Source organism: Geotrypetes seraphini, chromosome 9 (genome assembly GCF_902459505.1).
Source record: "Geotrypetes seraphini chromosome 9, aGeoSer1.1, whole genome shotgun sequence".
NCBI classification, from domain to species: Eukaryota; Metazoa; Chordata; class Amphibia; order Gymnophiona; family Dermophiidae; genus Geotrypetes; species Geotrypetes seraphini.
In genome coordinates, this window is record NC_047092.1 from 44,866,803 (window position 1) to 44,883,789 (window position 16,987).

Here is a 16,987-nt window from a genome sequence, read left to right on the forward strand (position 1 = left end):
TGCTTCTACTTTCAACGTTTAAGGCCTTAGGCCAAAAAGGGACTTAGACGTTTTTTTGTTATTATATCCCTCCACGTATGCAAATGTTATTTCAGTTTCTGAAGGAAAAGCACGTACATAGTTCCCTTTGAAAATTATCCCCTGAAAATACCTGCACAGTTTTCTACATGCTATTTAGTACGTACAACATTTTCAAGAATATTTATGTGGACAGCACCCTGGGGTTGTGGGTTCACATCGAGCACTGCTCTTTGTGACCCTGGGCAAGTCACTTAATCCCCCATTGCCCCTGGTACATTAAAGAAAGTGTGAGCCTGCCGGGACAGATAGGGAAAAAAGCTTGAGTACCTGAATGATTTGTAATCCGCATAGAATTGTAGAATATGCAGAATACAAATAAATAAATAAAATAGTTTTGAAAATCTCAAAGGATGTATGGACGTTCAATCTCTGCCCCAACTCCACTTCTGTGAATGCCTCTACTTCCTGTGGGTAAAGAAGGCACAACTTAGATGTGGTAAACAGAGCTCACTCTGAGTATAGGAGCATTGACAGTGGTGTGCCTCAGGGATTGCTCCTTATTGGCTCAGTTCTTTCTTCTTCTTTTTTTTTTATCAAGTTTTTATCAAGCATTTTACATCTTGTACAGAAAGAATGGATCTAGTCATATTTCTTATACAAGTAATCCCCAAACAAAGGGAGAAAACCAGAAGGTTAAGGAAAAAGAATTTAACTGACCATTCTGAAGTCCACAAAACTTGGATCCAACATTACAATGGGCGGTTTAAAGAATATCTTTAACTATTTATTGGCTCAGTTCTTTTCAATAATTTTGAAAGTGGAAAGGCTGGCAGAAAAGATTTGTCTCTTTCCGGATGATACCAAAATTTACACTAGGGTGCACACCCTAGAATGTGTGAATAACATGAAGAGGAAATTAATAAAGCTTAAGGAATGCTCTAGAGCAGTATCTCGCATACTGTGTGCCACGAAGAAATTCCGGGTGGGCTGTCTGGAATTCAAGAATGGATGATGTATATGTGAATCTGTCATTGCCGGCATTGGTGTCTCTCCTCCTTTCTGCCCCCTCGGTGTGCCTCTGTACCACCAGCACGAGAGCTCAGGGCCGTGTCTGGAGGGCCTCCAAGAATGTGTGGACATTGACATGATCACATCACATCAACATCTGTGAACAGGGTGGGATTAATTCTTCGAGGGCCCCTAGGCACACAAGTATACTAGGCCTCCCCTGGCCCTGCTCCGCCCATGTCCCGCCTACACCCCGCCCCCATTTCTCTGTTTTCTTATTTACTTCTTTATTTCCACTTGTATTTCTTTTTTTTTTTAATTCAAAACAAAGATTAGCATACCAGTGTACAGTTTTTCTTCTATGCAACCCCCAAACATCTCTGAACAAATCCCATTTTTCTGTTTATAAAAGTTTTATTAATACAATGACAATACTATTTTATTCTAAAGCAAAAAAAAAAAATTTTTTCTACCTTTTGTCATTTCTGCTTTGATCATCTTGTCTTCACTCTCTTCTTTCTAGCCAGCATCTGTCCTCTCTCTGTCTTCCATGCATCAGCCCCATCCATCCACTACCGCCCTCTCCCTGTTCCATTTGGCATCTTCCCTCTTTCTATGCTCCTTCCATAAACTGTCTATCCTGTGCCCCATCTCTCTTTTGTACATGATTGATTTCAGCCCTGCCACTTCTCCATTATTCTCTCTCTGTCACCATCCCCTCCCTTTTGCTCTGGCATCTCCTTTCTTTCCTTCCCCACCTCACGGTCTGGCATCCTCCCTTCCCTGATTCCCTGGCATCTCTCTCCTTTCCTTTTCTTCCATCTCTCCCTCCACCTCCATGTTCTAACATCTCCTTTCCCCCTTCCTTTTCCCTTGGTCTGGCATACCTTCCTTCTTCCCTCCAAGCCCTGGCATCTCTTCCTCCCTCCCTTCCCTCCAAGCCCTGGCATCTCCTTTCATTCCTTCCTTTCTCTCCCTCCTTCCCTTTCTCATATTCCTTCCTCCAATTGGGTGCAGCAATTCTCTCCCCCTCTGCTCCCTTTCCTCCTTCTGTCATCTCGTCCCTGGTCGGCAGTGCAGCCACTAAGCAGGTGCTCAAGGCCTGGTGTCATGAACTTCTTCAGACAGCAGCAGCATTCACAATTCGCTGCTGATACTGGCTTCAGGCCTTCTTCTCTGTCGGATCCTGCCTTCATGGAAACAGGAAGTAGGCAGGACCCAGCAGAGAGGAAGGCCCGAAGCCAGCAACATCAGCGATTTGTATATGCTATTGCTGCCCAAAGAAGTTAATGACACCAGGCCTTGGAGCACTTTGGGCAGACTGCTTCTCTCCCACCACTTCCCCCCCTTCACACACACACCCCCCCCGGCAGCCAAAATGTTCCTTTTCAGAGGACATGTGAGAACGGCTGCCGTGTCAGGGTCCCTCTGTAAAGGAACATTTAGCTCAGACCCTCCCATCTCTCCCTCCCATCCAAACCCCGCTGACTCTCCCACTGCGAGACGACCGACAAATCTCCCTCCAGCAGCATTGGAAGTAACACTCTCCCCTTTCCATCCAGCCTGCGTCCCCCTCTCTCCTTTTTACATGATTCATTCCAGCTTCACTGCTCTCTTCATTTTTATCTCTCCTACACCAGATCTAGCATATCTTTGTCCCTCTATCCTTATTTCTCTGCTGACCCCCTTTCCAGCATCAATCTCTCTCTTTCTCATTCTTCTCTCTCACCTTTCCCACATCTGATCTCTCCATTCCACCCTGACCCCTTCCCCTCATCTAATCTCCATGCCAGCTATTTCCTTCCTTTTTTCCTCTTCCCCCTATCCAACAGTAATTCTGTTCCCTTCCCTTTCCCTCCATTCCTCCAGGTCTAGTAGCAGCTCTCCCTTTATTCAGCAGGTTCCCAGCCTCCAACAGTGGCTTCCTCCCCTTCCCTCTGATCCCCTCCAAACAGCTCTCAGTACTTTCCCGCAGCAGCGATTCACTTAGGTAGCCTTGGGTCCTTTGATGGGTCGCGTCCGCCTCAGAGGAAAGAGGAAGTTGCATCATCAGAGGCAGCCGCGACTCAGCAAAAGCCCCGAGGAGTGTGTGGCACAGTGGTTGGATCTACAGCCTCAGCACCCTGGGGTTGTGGGTTCAAACCCCGCGCTGCTCCTTGTGACCCTGGGCAAGTCACTCAGTCCTCCATAGCCCCAGGTACATTAGATAGATTGTGAGCCCACCGGGATAGATAGGGAAAATCCTTGAGTACCTGATTGTAAAAACCGCTTAGATAACCTTGATAGGCGGTATACAAAATCCTAATAAACTTGAACTTGAACTTCCTTTTTCCTCAGAGGCGGCGCAACCCAACAAAGGACCCGAGACTGCCTTCCTGAATCGCTGCGCTGGGAAGTAAGGAGAGCTGCTGGGAGGGGAGAAAGCCACTATTGGAGTCTGGGAAGCTGCTGGGCAAGGGGAAACAGGGACAGCTGCTACTGGAGAGGGAGAAGGAGAGATGCTGCTGGGAGAGGAGGTGGGAAAGGAGTCTGGGAAGCTGCTGGGCAAGGGAAAAAAAGGGACAGCTGCTACTGGACCTGGAGGGAAGCTTGTGGGCAAGGGAAAAAAATGGACAGCTGCTACTGGAGAGGGAGAAGGAGAGATGCTGTTGGGAGGGGAGGAAGGGAAAAGAGTTACTGCTGGACAGAGGAGGAGGGAAGGGAGAATGAAAAAAGGAAGGAAACAGCTGGCAGAGAGATTAGAGGAGGGGAAGGGGAGACACAGGCATGAGAAAGTAGAGAGATTGATGATAGGAAGGGGTCAGCAGAAAAATAAGCAGGGAGGGACAACGATGATAGATCTGGTGTAGGAGAGATAAAAATGAAGAGGGCAGTGAAGCTGGAATGAATCATGTAAAAAGGAGAGAGGAGGCACAAGCTGGATGGAAAGGGGAGAGGGGCATAGAAAGATACCATATGGAAGGGGGAGAGGACAGACAGTGGATGGAAGGGGCAGATGCTGGATTGAAGAGACAGAGAGGGCAGACGCTGGAAGGAAGAGAATGAAAAGAAGATTGAAAGCAGAAACCAGAGACGACAAAAGGTAGAAAAAAATAATTTTATTTCTATTTTGTGATTAGAATATATCAGATTTGAAATATATATCCTGCTAAAGCTGGTGTTAGACATAACTGGGGACTGCAAAACCCAGGCAGTGCTTCTTTAGCTTCCAGCTGGCTTAGGACGCTCTCTGACCAGGGGGCAGTTGCCCTAGTTGCACTCCCCTAAAACTATTCCTGTCATGTGTGACTGCAGTATTCTGTTAGCATGATATTTCTGTGTAGCATTCTGTAATAATTTGGCTTGTTCGTTTTCTTGATAGTAGAGGGGATATATGTGAAGGGGAGGGGAGACAGGGGTTTTGTTGATCCTTGCTCTGAATTATTTGTATTTATAAAATGACAATTGTATAGAATATTGTTTCTTTTTATACTTTAATAAAATACATTCAATATAAAATCATAACTGAGGCTTATGTGGATGGGATCAGATGATTTGTGGGGACCGAGCTCGTGGAGATGGGGCGGAAACGGGGTTTTTAAATTTTAGTCCTAGTAGTTTGCCGGTCCACAAAATAATTCTTTTTTTTCTGCCGGTCCACGGGTGTAAAAAGGTTGAAGAACCTTTCAAGAGAGGCACATCCTGTAAGCAGTCAGTTGGCACCAGCATCTCACAGCACACTTTGAATCTCACTGTGGCACACAGTTTGCGATTCAGTGCTCTAACCATTGAACTGCTCTCCTACTCCAGTTATGTGCAATGTCTGCTTTAATTTCCATTTGACTTCTCATTTCAGATATGCTTGTTCAGAAGAAGAATGTCCCTCCTTTTGGATGCATTTCAAAAAAGTGGATGGCTTGTTATTGCTGGGAATTCCTTGAGTTTTTCCTTGTGGGGGATGAGTCATCTTGAATGTTACTCAAAACAACATAATGTATTATCAATAATGGCTGAATGGGAAATTGGGTCCCACAGTTAACCAAGTGTTTCTCCGAATCTAAGAAAAACAAGCTTTAGTGCAAAGGAGCAGAAATATAGATAATTCTGCTGAAACATAAAACTATGGCAGTTAATGATTAGTGTGATAAAAGTCTGGCTTTTATGGCACCTTAGTTTCCCACAAGAGTAAGTAACCTGTGGTAGTGGTATCTCATTACCAAGGTTAGTCACTCTCCTATTTAAAAAAAAAAAAACCAACAACACAACTTGCAATTAATCTTGCAAGTTGCATTATTCATAGTGCCTGGGATCATCCGGCAACTATGCCGCAGCACGATGCTCACAAGCACTTCTTAAAGGGGCCAATGTTAATTCAGCAACTGCTCCCTCACACACACACACCATGTCCCACACACACACAAACACACAGGCACCCCTGATTCTTATCTACCCTGAAGACCCTCCCTTCCTAATTCTCCCACATACATGCTCTCTCCCTATTCCACCCTTCCCCAAGAAGCCTCACAGTCATTAAAAAAAAAAAAAATCCTCCACCCTCACACCCAAGGCCCACCTTTAGCAATCCTTGGTGTCTTGTGAGGCTGAGGAGCATCTGTGGAGCAATACTCGGTCATCTCTCCCTGTTACTGGACCAGGTTCAAAATGCACCAGCAACCCCTAGTGGTAGTCTTCCCTTTTGCCCTTATATGAGAGCTTGACTCTTAATGGTAATACTGAGAAACTACTGTTAGGGGTCATTGGTGCTCAGTATAAGCAAGGGGCAGGAAAGGCTGGGGATCATTCCTGCCCAGGCCCCACTAGAAAATAGATGTTATTAAAGGTTGGTCCTTGTGGGGTTACCTACAGGAGGGTGAAGGTTGCTTTTGGTGACTGGGAAATCACTGAGGCAGGGAAGCATCAGGAGGGAGATTTGTATTTGGGGGAATCAGGAGGAGAGAGTTTTTAGGGCAGGGGAAATTGAGAGGTGAATCTTCCAGGCAAGGAGGATGAAATGGGGTCTTTGGCATTGGGGGAAGAGGGAGGGATCAGCTCCTTAGTCTGAGCATCAGCCCCTTTAAGAAATGGCTGGGAGCATCAGGCCACAGCTTTTCAGCCCAATACTTCAAATGGCGACTTGGGAGAGACAACGCAGAAAGGGTGCCAGTAGTTGGAAGTCGGTGGCTTATTTGGATTGTTGGAGTTCTTTCTAGAGCGGGTCAGAGTCCTAGGATGCAGGGAGAGGGGGGTGTTGGGGGGAGGGTGTGGTGGGGGGGGGTTCTGTATTAGGAATTGGACTCTGCATGGGAGATGCTTATGTTAACTCATCTGCCCAGTTGTACTGTTTATTATTATTGTTGGTTATTGCCTTTTGTTGATTACTGCTTGGCTGTTGTATATTTCTTCTGTGCAATGCTCCTTTAATAAACATATATTTTTTAAAAAAATGCTATCAGCTTTTTTGCTGGCAGTATTTTTCCAGGTTCACGCCAAGCTGCATTATTCAGCATATGTAATAATGATCTGTTTTGCATGCTTTAAATCTCATTACAATGTATCCCATGGTACCTATAATTAACATGTGCTATTATCCTTTAACTCACATTAAGAGATAAATAAAGGGTGTTGGGGCAATAAGCACCTTAATAACCACACACCTAAATCATTAATATCCTTCTTTTTTTGTTCCCGCTTTTGTTTCACTCATAATAAAATATTACTGGCCTATATTCAGCCAGTGGCAGTCAATGTATTTTTTTTAACGCTGACTATCAATGGCTAAATTTAGACTTGGATATTCAATACCGGGTCATATCCAGGCACCAGCATTGAACATCCAGTGCTAATTACACTGGCACTATCGCTTAAGTGGGGTTTAGCACATCATATCTCTATTTAATTCATGTGTGCGTGTGCCTTGCATTTAACTGTCGGTGCCCATTTTGCAGAATTATTCTTTTAAGGCAGGGGTGTCCAATGTCGGTCCTCGAGGGCCGCAATCCAGTCGGGTTTTCAGGATTTCCCCAATGAATATGCATGAGATCTATGTGCATGCACTGCTTTCAATGCATATTCATTGGGGAAATCCTGAAAACCCGACTGGATTGCGGCCCTCGAGGACCGACATTGGACACCCCTGTTTTAAGGCCTCAAAATTAGAACATTTATCACTGCTGGAGATTCTGCTGCGTTTTAAAATATTTTGAACATACCATCAAAGTTCACTGTTCCTTTCACGCTAACGTGTAGCGAGCATTGCATTTTTTTCACACACTTCATGACTGTCGAGATTTTCATGCTTTCCAACACAGAGTGAGATAAAGAGGCAGGAGGGTCCTGGCAGAACTGGTTAAAAATGTCATCTGTAAACGACAAAAGTAAAAAAAAAAGATCCCAAATTCTGGGCAATAGTGTCACCAAGGTATCATTTATGAATAATTTTCATATGCCAAGCAAATCTGGCTGAAAGGAAAAGTTTCAAGTTTATTAAAAATTTGATTTGATCGCTCATCAGATTTCTAAGTGATATACAATGCCTTAAAATTGGAGATAATACATACAACACTGACACGACTTGGACTAACACAAAGTTCAAGGTAAGGAGGAGAAAGAACTACAATAGTTACAGCACAGAAGAACATGGAAGGTGAAAACACTAGGGAGGGATGTCCTTATAGGGGGCATGAAAAGAATCTTTATTGAGATGGGTCAAGAGATTGGGAAAAGATAAGATGCAAAAGAGATCCTATGAGGGAGCCTTAAACTTCGAAAGTGCCTTTAAATAAGAAACTTTTTAGGCTTCCTTTAAATCTAAGGATGTTTCCTCTCGCAGGTAAGCTGGTAGGGAGTTCCAGAGTTGTGGAGCTATGATGGAGAAGATATTAGAGCGCCCATATGATAGTGCCCAATATGCACATAGGTCGCAATTATCCTACATCTGCTCTAAACACTTGTCTCCTTCACTCCTCAGTGCTTCAGACTAATTAACTATCTATGTGTCCACTGCGTCACGAGAACAGTGTGAAATACTATCAAATATAATAAAATCCTAAGCCGCACATGCGCACTCCCACCAGCATGCTCCTGTTTTCCGTGCGCTGTAGGGCACCGCAGGTAGGAGTGCGCATGCACGCGAATCTCTCTCTCTTTCTCTCTTCCCCTGAGGTGGATGTTGGCCGCGGTGGCTGTCAGCAGCTGCAGACCACAGTGGCTGTTGGCGGCTGCAGGCCGCGGCGGCCGAGCACGGAGCCACCAGCAGCGGGTGGTGGTCATCCCGAGAAACCCCCGACCTATAGGCCAGGCCGAAGTTTCTTTTTAACTTAAAAGACACCTATGGGGAGTTTTAATGGATAGCCAGTCAGTAAAAGTAGTGAGTGTAGGAGGAGCAGGAGAAGCTAGACTGAGGGAAAAAATGCTGATGCACAGGGAAATGGAGGGAGAGGGAAGGCTGCAGCTGCTGTACAGGGAAGTAGGAAAGGAGATAGGAAGAAAGGGACAGGGGCAGGGAGAGAGACAGAAAGACAGACAGACAAAGGGGGCCAGGGAGGAAGAGAGACAGAAAGAAAAAGACAGGGGTAGGGAGAGAAATAGAAAGAAAGACAGACATATATTCTAGCACCAGCAGGAGGAAGGGAGACAGAAAGAAAAGAAGAAAGACACAGGGACAGGGAGAGACACAGAAAGACAGACAGACAAAGGGGGCCAGGGAGAGAGACAGACAGAAAGAAAGACAGCAGGACAGAGAGAGAGACAGAAAGAAAGACAGACAGACATATGTTCTAGCACCCGTTAATGTAACGGGCTAAAATACTAGTAATAAATATAAATACCAATGGGTTGATACACAGGAGCCAACTTTGAAAATGATTTGGGGTGCTGAATTCAAAACTCACAACAAATTTCCCCTTACACAGCAAAGAAAAGCAAAATACATCTGGTAGAGAATGAACAGCATGCATATAAATGTCGAGAGCACGGCAGATAATGTGGACAAATCAAAAGCTAGGGTCCTGCCACTCTCTCCTCCCCCTCGTAGGAGAAAGAGTGGCAGGACCTCTTCCCCTTGTAGCTTGCCAGCATCATACTCTATCTTAGGGCTCCTTTTATGAAGGCACATTAGCGGTGTAATGCGCGTAATAGCGCACGCTAAACCGCCTGCCGTGCTAGCCGCTACCGCCTCCTCTTGAGCAGGTGGTAGTTTTTCAGCTAGCGCGGGGGTTAGCGCGTGATTAAAAGTCGCGCACACTAAAGCCACTAACGCAGCTTCGTAAAAGGAACCCTTACTCTCCATTCAGGCCTTCTACAGCACTTTTCTCCAACCAGTTCCTCAGCCCATCATACGCCAAACTCTTTTCCTTCAGTGTGGGGTTTTTTTTTCCACTTTCCCCAGATTTCTTTTTCTTCTTCACTCCTCCTTGTCCTCTTTCCTCCCTCCCTCTGCACTTTTTTTTATTTTTTTCTCCTTTTGCATATAATTTGATGTTTATATTTGGTGGGGGCAGGCTAAATCGTTTTTTAGCCTGTTCTGCTTCTCATTTCCCCTTGACTCAGATTTCTATTTCCCTACATTCTCCAGCAAGCTCCAATAAACTTTTCCCATCAGCAGAAGGACTTTGTGCTATGACTCAAGCTCACTGTTTACTATTGCCTGGATTGGAGTTTAATTGAAAAGATTAATCTGAGCCATTGTTGGTATGATAATAATTTAAGATGATTTGGCAATGCCACATTCTTAACCACTGGAGCTGGTGCTGAGGAGTTTCCGCAATAAACAATGTGCTTTTCTGCCACTTGATTCTGTATTGTATAGACCAGTGTCTCTCAAAATGTGTGTCAAGGCACAGTGGTGTGCCCCGAAGAGATTCTGGGTGTGTCACAAGAGATTTCAGAATTTTTCATTAATTTAAAAAAATTCCCTTCATAAAGTATACACTAGAATAGATGACATGTATATCGCATGTGCAAGAGTCTATCAATATTATAAGCATCTGTGCTTGGAAAGATACAAGTGCCCAGACAAGCATCATTCTTTGACGTGATTAGTTCTTGAAAACTAATGGCAAGTAAGTTTTTTTTATGTTTTATGTTTTATTAAGTTTTCAAAATATTAACAGTGCAATGTATCAAATAATAAACAGGCAATAAAGCGTGAAAGCACATACAACTTATAAGTATCCATACAGAATCATTTTATCCCACCCCCCCACCCCCTTCCAATAAATAATCATCATAAATAATCAACATTTTACCCACCCACCCTGGATGTGCATAGAACTACCAAATCAAAGGCCAAAAATATCTAACCTGATGTAATATAAGATGCCAATGGGCCCCAAACCAATTTAAATATATTACTATACCCTAACAACTCTGTATTTATTTTCTCATTCCTATATGTGGAGCATAAATTTGCCCACCAAAAAGAGAAGTTAAAACGATCAGCATTCTTACAATTGTGCGTTATCATGTGCATTGCTACCCCAGTCATAATTATGAAAAGATGACATTTATAATGATCTATAGAGGGTTTAACATGTAATAATGTACCACATATGATTATCTCATATGTTAACGGAAATGATGACTCTAGTACTGCATTAATCTGTCCCCAGACCAGCATTTGGAAGATCCTCCCAGGCAACTTACAATTTTACCTATGTGCACTCCCTTATGAACCCGTAATATATTGTAATGTCATACATTAAATAGCATTAATGAATAAGTCATTTTATTTTTAATGCAGTAGTTATCCTAACTTGAACAACAAAATAATCAAGGCTTTGTTACTGTTTGGATCTTCTTATCTTTTTGAACTTGGATTTTTCAGCTCTGACAGAAATTAAATTAAAAAAAAGAGAATTGCAGATGCTGGATGGTAAAATGCGAGTTTGTTTGTCAATTAGCGAGCTCCATTTTGAATTCAAAAACAAGCTCATCCATCACATTGATTAGCAATTCTATTCTATCTACTTTAGTTTCATCATTGTTACAATTATCCATACATAGCTTAAAGAACGTTAAATAACTCTCAAATTTAATTTTTTGTTGGTTTTTCAATTTTATAATTTCAATTATAATGTGCCGCGAAAAACATTTGCTCCGTTTAGTGTGCCAGAGCTAAAAACATTTGAGAGACACTGGTATAGACAATGCAGTGTAGGCCTAAAGTCACAAAAATTGGTTTTTGATATCGGAACTCATCAGAAAGCAAACTGTTCCTAAAACCGTTTTCGCAGCTGCATATCTAGAGCTCAAGGGTTTCTCAATCTGCTATGATTCATTTAAATCAAATAAGCACCCAGGAGATCACAGAACAAATAGGAGAGATTAGTATGGATTATTATATAGATTATTATGGTTCATAGACAAGTCAGCGAAAGACAAAGGTGCGCGCAGACAACTGAGCGCAAGACTGAGGCGCGCACTGAAGAAAATTACAGTTTTTAGGGGCTCCGACGGGGGGGTTTGTTGGGGAGCTCCCCCAGTTTACTGAATAGAGATCGCGCCGGCATTGTGGGGGGTTTGAGGGGTTGTAACCCTCCACATTTTACTGTAAACTTAACTTTTTCCCTAAAAACAGGGAAAAAGTGAAGTTTTCAGTAAAATGTGGGGGGTTACAACCCCCCACACCCCCCACAACGCTCCCACAACGCGACGTGATCTCTATTAAGTAAAGTGGGGGGGTTCCCCCAAGCCCCCCCCCGTCGAAGCCGTAAAAAGAGTAATTTTCTGTGGCGTGCGCTCAATTGTCTGTGTGCGCCTTTGTCCCGGCGCGCTTTTGACCTGACACCGATTATTATGGATGAGCTTGTTTTCATTAGGAGAGTATTTTTAATTGTTGTTGTGCAATTAATTACAGGTATGGTTTTTGTTTAATAACTGCTTGACCTGGATTGGTGGCATGGAATGCAGCTGCTATTGGGGTTTTTGCCAGATACTTGTGACTTGGATTGGCCTCTTTGAAGACAAGATACTGGTCTGATCCAGTAAGGCTATTCTTATGTTCTTTTAAATAAAAAAAAAAGGTATATAGAAGTAATACTTACAGTTAGCTTTCCTTTTGCACTTAAAGCCCTAGAAAGCAAAACAGAAGAAATTAATGTCAAGAGCACGGCACCGTAGGCCCCATTTCAGTGGTTATTTAGACATTAGAGGGGTCCGATCTAACTATGGGGTCCTTTTACTAAGGTGCACTAGCATTTTTAGCGCACGCACAAGATTAGCGCGCGCTAGCTGAAAAATTACCACCTGCTTAAAAGGAGGTGGTAGCGGCTAGCACGCGCTAAAACCGCTAGCGCGCCTTTGTAAAAGGAGCCCTAAGGCGCACTAACCGATTTAGCGCTCGCTCAATGCTAATGCGCTCATTATAATTCTAGAGCCTCTAAATCAGTTAGCGTACCTTAGTAAAGGGACCCCTTATGTTGCTGGTAGATTTTGACATATGGATCCTGGATTATTCAAGAGACATTCAGTGGGCATAGCAGTTTGTGCAACTTCTGCTGCCACACTGCAGACAAGTGAATGAAGTTTGTTTTGTTTTTTTTGTTTTTTTTAAGCATGTTAGAAACATAGAAACATAGAAAAAAAGCGGCAGAAAAGGGCCATAGCCCACCAAGTCTGCCCATTCCAAGTATCCCTCCCCCCTGAGTTTACTCCCTTAACGATCCCACATGAGTATCCCATTTTCTCTTAAAATCCGTCACGCTGCTGGCCTTGTCTTGCTTTTCTCCAAAAAATATCAGATTCATGAATTTGGCCGCCAGGTGTTCAACTCGCCCATTTACGAGCCTCCGGTAGGTACACAGAGGAAGGAAAACTAAGCAGTATCAGATAAGAGGTAGGTTATAGGGATAGGAGTAGAGGTAGGTTATAGAAATAGTCAGGGACCACTGCTCAGGCAATAGGCCTGATGGGCCGCCGCGGGAGCGAACCGCTGGGCGAGAAGGACCTCTGGTCTGCCTCACGGAGGCAACTTCTTATGTTCTTATCTGAGAGACAATTAGCAAGAAAAGAAATTATGTCATGATTTGAAAAAAAAAAAAAAAGATGTTCAGAGCACAAATGAGGAAGAGCCACCCAGGAAATCGATCTTGGAGCCAATGTGGACAATGCGTTGAAATCCTCAGTTCAGTGCGTGATGGCAATCAAAATTCAAATACAGTAAAACCTTGGTTTACGAGCATAATTTGTTCCGAAAACATGCTTGTAATCCAAAACACTCATATATCAAAGCAAATTTCCCCATAAGAAATAATAGAAACTAAGACGATTCATTCCACAACCCAAAATACTGTATGTACTCGAATTGCAAGATCTCGCTCGTTTAGAACAGTCACTACACTCCCGCAGCGTCAGAGAGAGAAGAACCATCGGCTCAGTTGTGATGATGTGACGCGTGTATATTGTATGTACTCGTTTTGCAAGATCTCGCTCATTTAGAACAGTCACTACACTCCCGCAGCGTCAGAGAGAGAAGAACCATCGGCTCAGTTGTGATGATGTGACGCGTGTATATTGTATGTACTTGTTTTGCAAGATCTCGCTCATTTAGAACAGTCACCACACTCCCACAGCATCAGAGAGAAGAACCATTGGCTCAGTTGTGATGATGTGACGCGTGTATATTGTATGTACTTGTTTTGCAAGATCTTGCTCGTTTAGAACAGTCACTACACTCCAGCAGCGTCAGAGAGAGAAGAACCATCGGCTCAGTTGTGATGATGTGACGCGTGTATATTGTATGTACTCGTTTTGCAAGATCTCGCTCGTTTAGAACAGTCACCACACTCCCGCAGCGTCAGAGAGAGAAGAACCATCGGCTCAGTTGTGATGATGTGACGCGTGTATATTGTATGTACTCGTTTTGCAAGATCTAGCTCATTTAGAACAGTCACCACACTCCCGCAGCGACAGAGAGAGAAGAACCATCGGCTCAGTTGTGATGTGTGTATACTCTATGTACTTGTATTGCAAGACATTGCTTGTATATCAAGTTAAAATTTAAGCTAATGTTTTTGCTTGTCTTGCAAAACACTTGCAAACCAAGTTACTTGCAATCCAAGGTTTTACTGTGAAGAATTATTCTGAAAGGAATGAAACAGAGAACTACATAATGGCTTTGTGTAGACCTATGGTGCAATTGCACCTTGAATACTAGCTGCAGTTCTATTTGCCCTGCCTTAAAGATATAGCAGAACTAGAAATGGTACAGCGAAGGGTAACCAAAATGATAATGAGGATAATGAAGAAAAGCTAAACAGGTTAGGGCTTTTCAGCTTGGAGATGAAATGAGACAGGGAGTATGATAATGTGAAGGTTTGCAAAATCATAAGTAGAATAAATCAAGTAAATAGGAACCAGCTATTTACCCTTTCAAATAGTATAAAGAGTACGGAAAACACCATGAGATTAAAAATTTGGAAAAATTTCTTTATTTACCCAGTTCACCATAAAACTAAAGCATTTGGGGCAAATACTCAGCAGGCTGTCGAATGCTAACGTTATCCAGATAACTTTAGCTGCATATTCAGTATCACTTATCTGATATGGAGGAGCATTTTCAATATGATGTCTAACCCCCTGTTTTACTAAGGTGCGCTATGTGTTTTAGCGCGCATTAAACGCGCACTATATATACACGCATGTTAACCGCTAACATGTCCATAGACTAACATGCACATGGTTAGCACGTGCTAATATTTAGCGTGCACTAAACTGCATAGCGCACCTTAGGCCCTCTTTTACTAGGTTGCACTAATTGATTTAACACACGCTAAACAATAATGCGTGCATATTAGTCTATGGACGCATTGGTGTTTAGCACACATTAATTCAATTAGCACATGCTAATTCAATTAGCGCACGCTAATCGGTTAGTGCACCTTAGTAAAAGAGGGGGGTTAGTAAAAGGAGCCCTATATCCGAGTTTAGACTTCATACTGGGAAAAACATCCAAAACTCCAGTGGAGAAAATGACCATTTTCAAACCAGAAACACATCTATCACTTTTCTTTTTTTCAAAAAGTACCATTTCCTAAATGTGTTTGTCCTCAGCACATCTATCTTTGAGAACCATTTTTTGAAAAACAAATTGTCCAAAAGAAAAACACTCAAAAAAACAACCATTGGGACGTAGGAGGTGCCCATAGTCTTAGCAGAGTGGCTATACAGACATGTCTCAACCAAAATACACCATAAAATTAGCACCTCAGCTAATGCTAACACATATGAGTAAAGGGAGCCTCAGAGATCTTGAAATCAGGCAGAAAACTACCGAGATTTCAGATCAAACAAAATTTCAATCATAGGCTCTACCAATAGTCAATTGACTTCAATTCTTTGAGCCACGAGTAAGCTACGTTCCGTACTGCTATAATCTTAAACCCCTGATGAAGCCGACTTGGGTGAAACGGCGGCCCCGTCAAAACTATAAAATAATTTAAAAATTATCTTCTAAGACTATTAGGTAGAGCCTATGATTGAGATTTTGTTTGATCTGAAATCTCAGTAGTTTCTGCCTGATTTCAAGATCTCTGAGGCTCCCTTTTACTCATATGTGTTAGCATTAGCTGAGATGCTAATTTTATGGTGTATTTTGGTTGAGACATTTCTATTTATACACTTATTTTTGTGTTTGCATCATTGGCTATAAAGACATCCCAGCAGAACAGTGGAGCATCCTAGGCAGCACTATAGTGAACTTCACATACAAGGTCCCAGGTTATCATCTCACCGTTACCCCCTTACACTGGTGAACCCTCCTAAGCTCACCCATAGCCTACTGTTCAAAAGCTGTCCAAAATTTACCTCCCACCAACCTAGTCAGCAGATTAACCATTCCCCTAACTTCTATTGAAACAAATGGAAGTAAAACCCGGATGCCTCAATCCGTCCTCCTTTTTCTAGAGCCATATGGTAACCCTACCTTACTGTATCCATGACATCCTGTTTGTCTCTCTCGTCTGTTTAGATCAGGGGTGTCAAAGTCCCTCCTTGAGGGCCGGAATCCAGTCGGGTTTTCTGGATTTCCCCAATGAATATGCATTGAAAGCAGTGCATGCAAATAGATCTCATGCAGATTCATTGGGGAAATCCTGAAAACCCGACTGGATTCCGGCCCTCGAGGACCGACTTCGACACCTGTGGTTTAGATTGTAAACTCTTTCGAGCAGGGACTGTCTTCTTTGTGACTCTGTACAGCGTTGCGTATGTCTGATAAGACTACAGAAATAATTAATAGTAGTAATAGTCTTCAGTATGATTTATATCCTATAGCAGGGGTAGGGAACTCCGGTCCTCGAGAGCCATTCCAGTCGGGTTTTCAGGATTTCCCCAATGAATATGCATGAGATCTATTTGCATGCACTGCTTTCAATGCATATTCATTGGGGAAATCCTGAAAATCCGACTGGAATATGGCTCTCGAGGACCGAAGTTCCCTACCCCTGTCCTGTAGATTTCTTAGGTAACAGAAGGCCTGTGAGAGATGAGGGGTAGGACTGTGACAAAGCCTGAGTATCTCACAGGCCCCATGCTGATTTTATGTGTTTTATTGCTGCTTGAATATTGAAGCATTTATGCCCCCAGGTCCTGGATCAGCCAAGTGAGTGGGCAAGGGAGGCAAGAGAGGGGTGAAGAATGCTGAGCAAGACCAAGAATGGGAAAAAAAAAGACTGCTGGGAAGAGGAATGGAAAGAGAGAGAGTTTGGCCTTATACCTGTTTATATTATTGATCACTTAAATTTACTGACAGAAAACGCTTTTCTCTGCATTTTAGAGTATACAAAAAATGTTTCCATAGAATTTTATCTTTTCAAGCTGGATCATAGGTAATAATCTTTTCTGTCCTGATAACAAACTCTAACTCTTATCTTTCCATGCTAAAGACCTCTTTATTTGACAACTTCTTCTGAATGTGATTATACTACACTGGGCTCGCAGTCTCTTGATTGTTGTTAACTGTGTTGATGTGTTGTTAACCATG

General features: G+C 42.9%; 1 protein-coding gene across 1 annotated transcript in view; it reads right to left on the bottom strand.

Annotated features, from left to right (window-relative positions):
- IL17REL (interleukin 17 receptor E like) overlaps positions 1-16,987 on the bottom strand; it is a 108,211-nt gene that overhangs the window by 72,474 nt on the left and 18,750 nt on the right. The window contains exons 2-3 of the mRNA XM_033959313.1: positions 12,051-12,078; positions 7,218-7,367 (exon numbers count right to left, since the gene is read on the bottom strand). Coding sequence (XP_033815204.1) covers positions 7,218-7,367; positions 12,051-12,078 — 178 coding nt within the window. The remainder of the gene's footprint in view (positions 1-7,217; positions 7,368-12,050; positions 12,079-16,987) is intronic.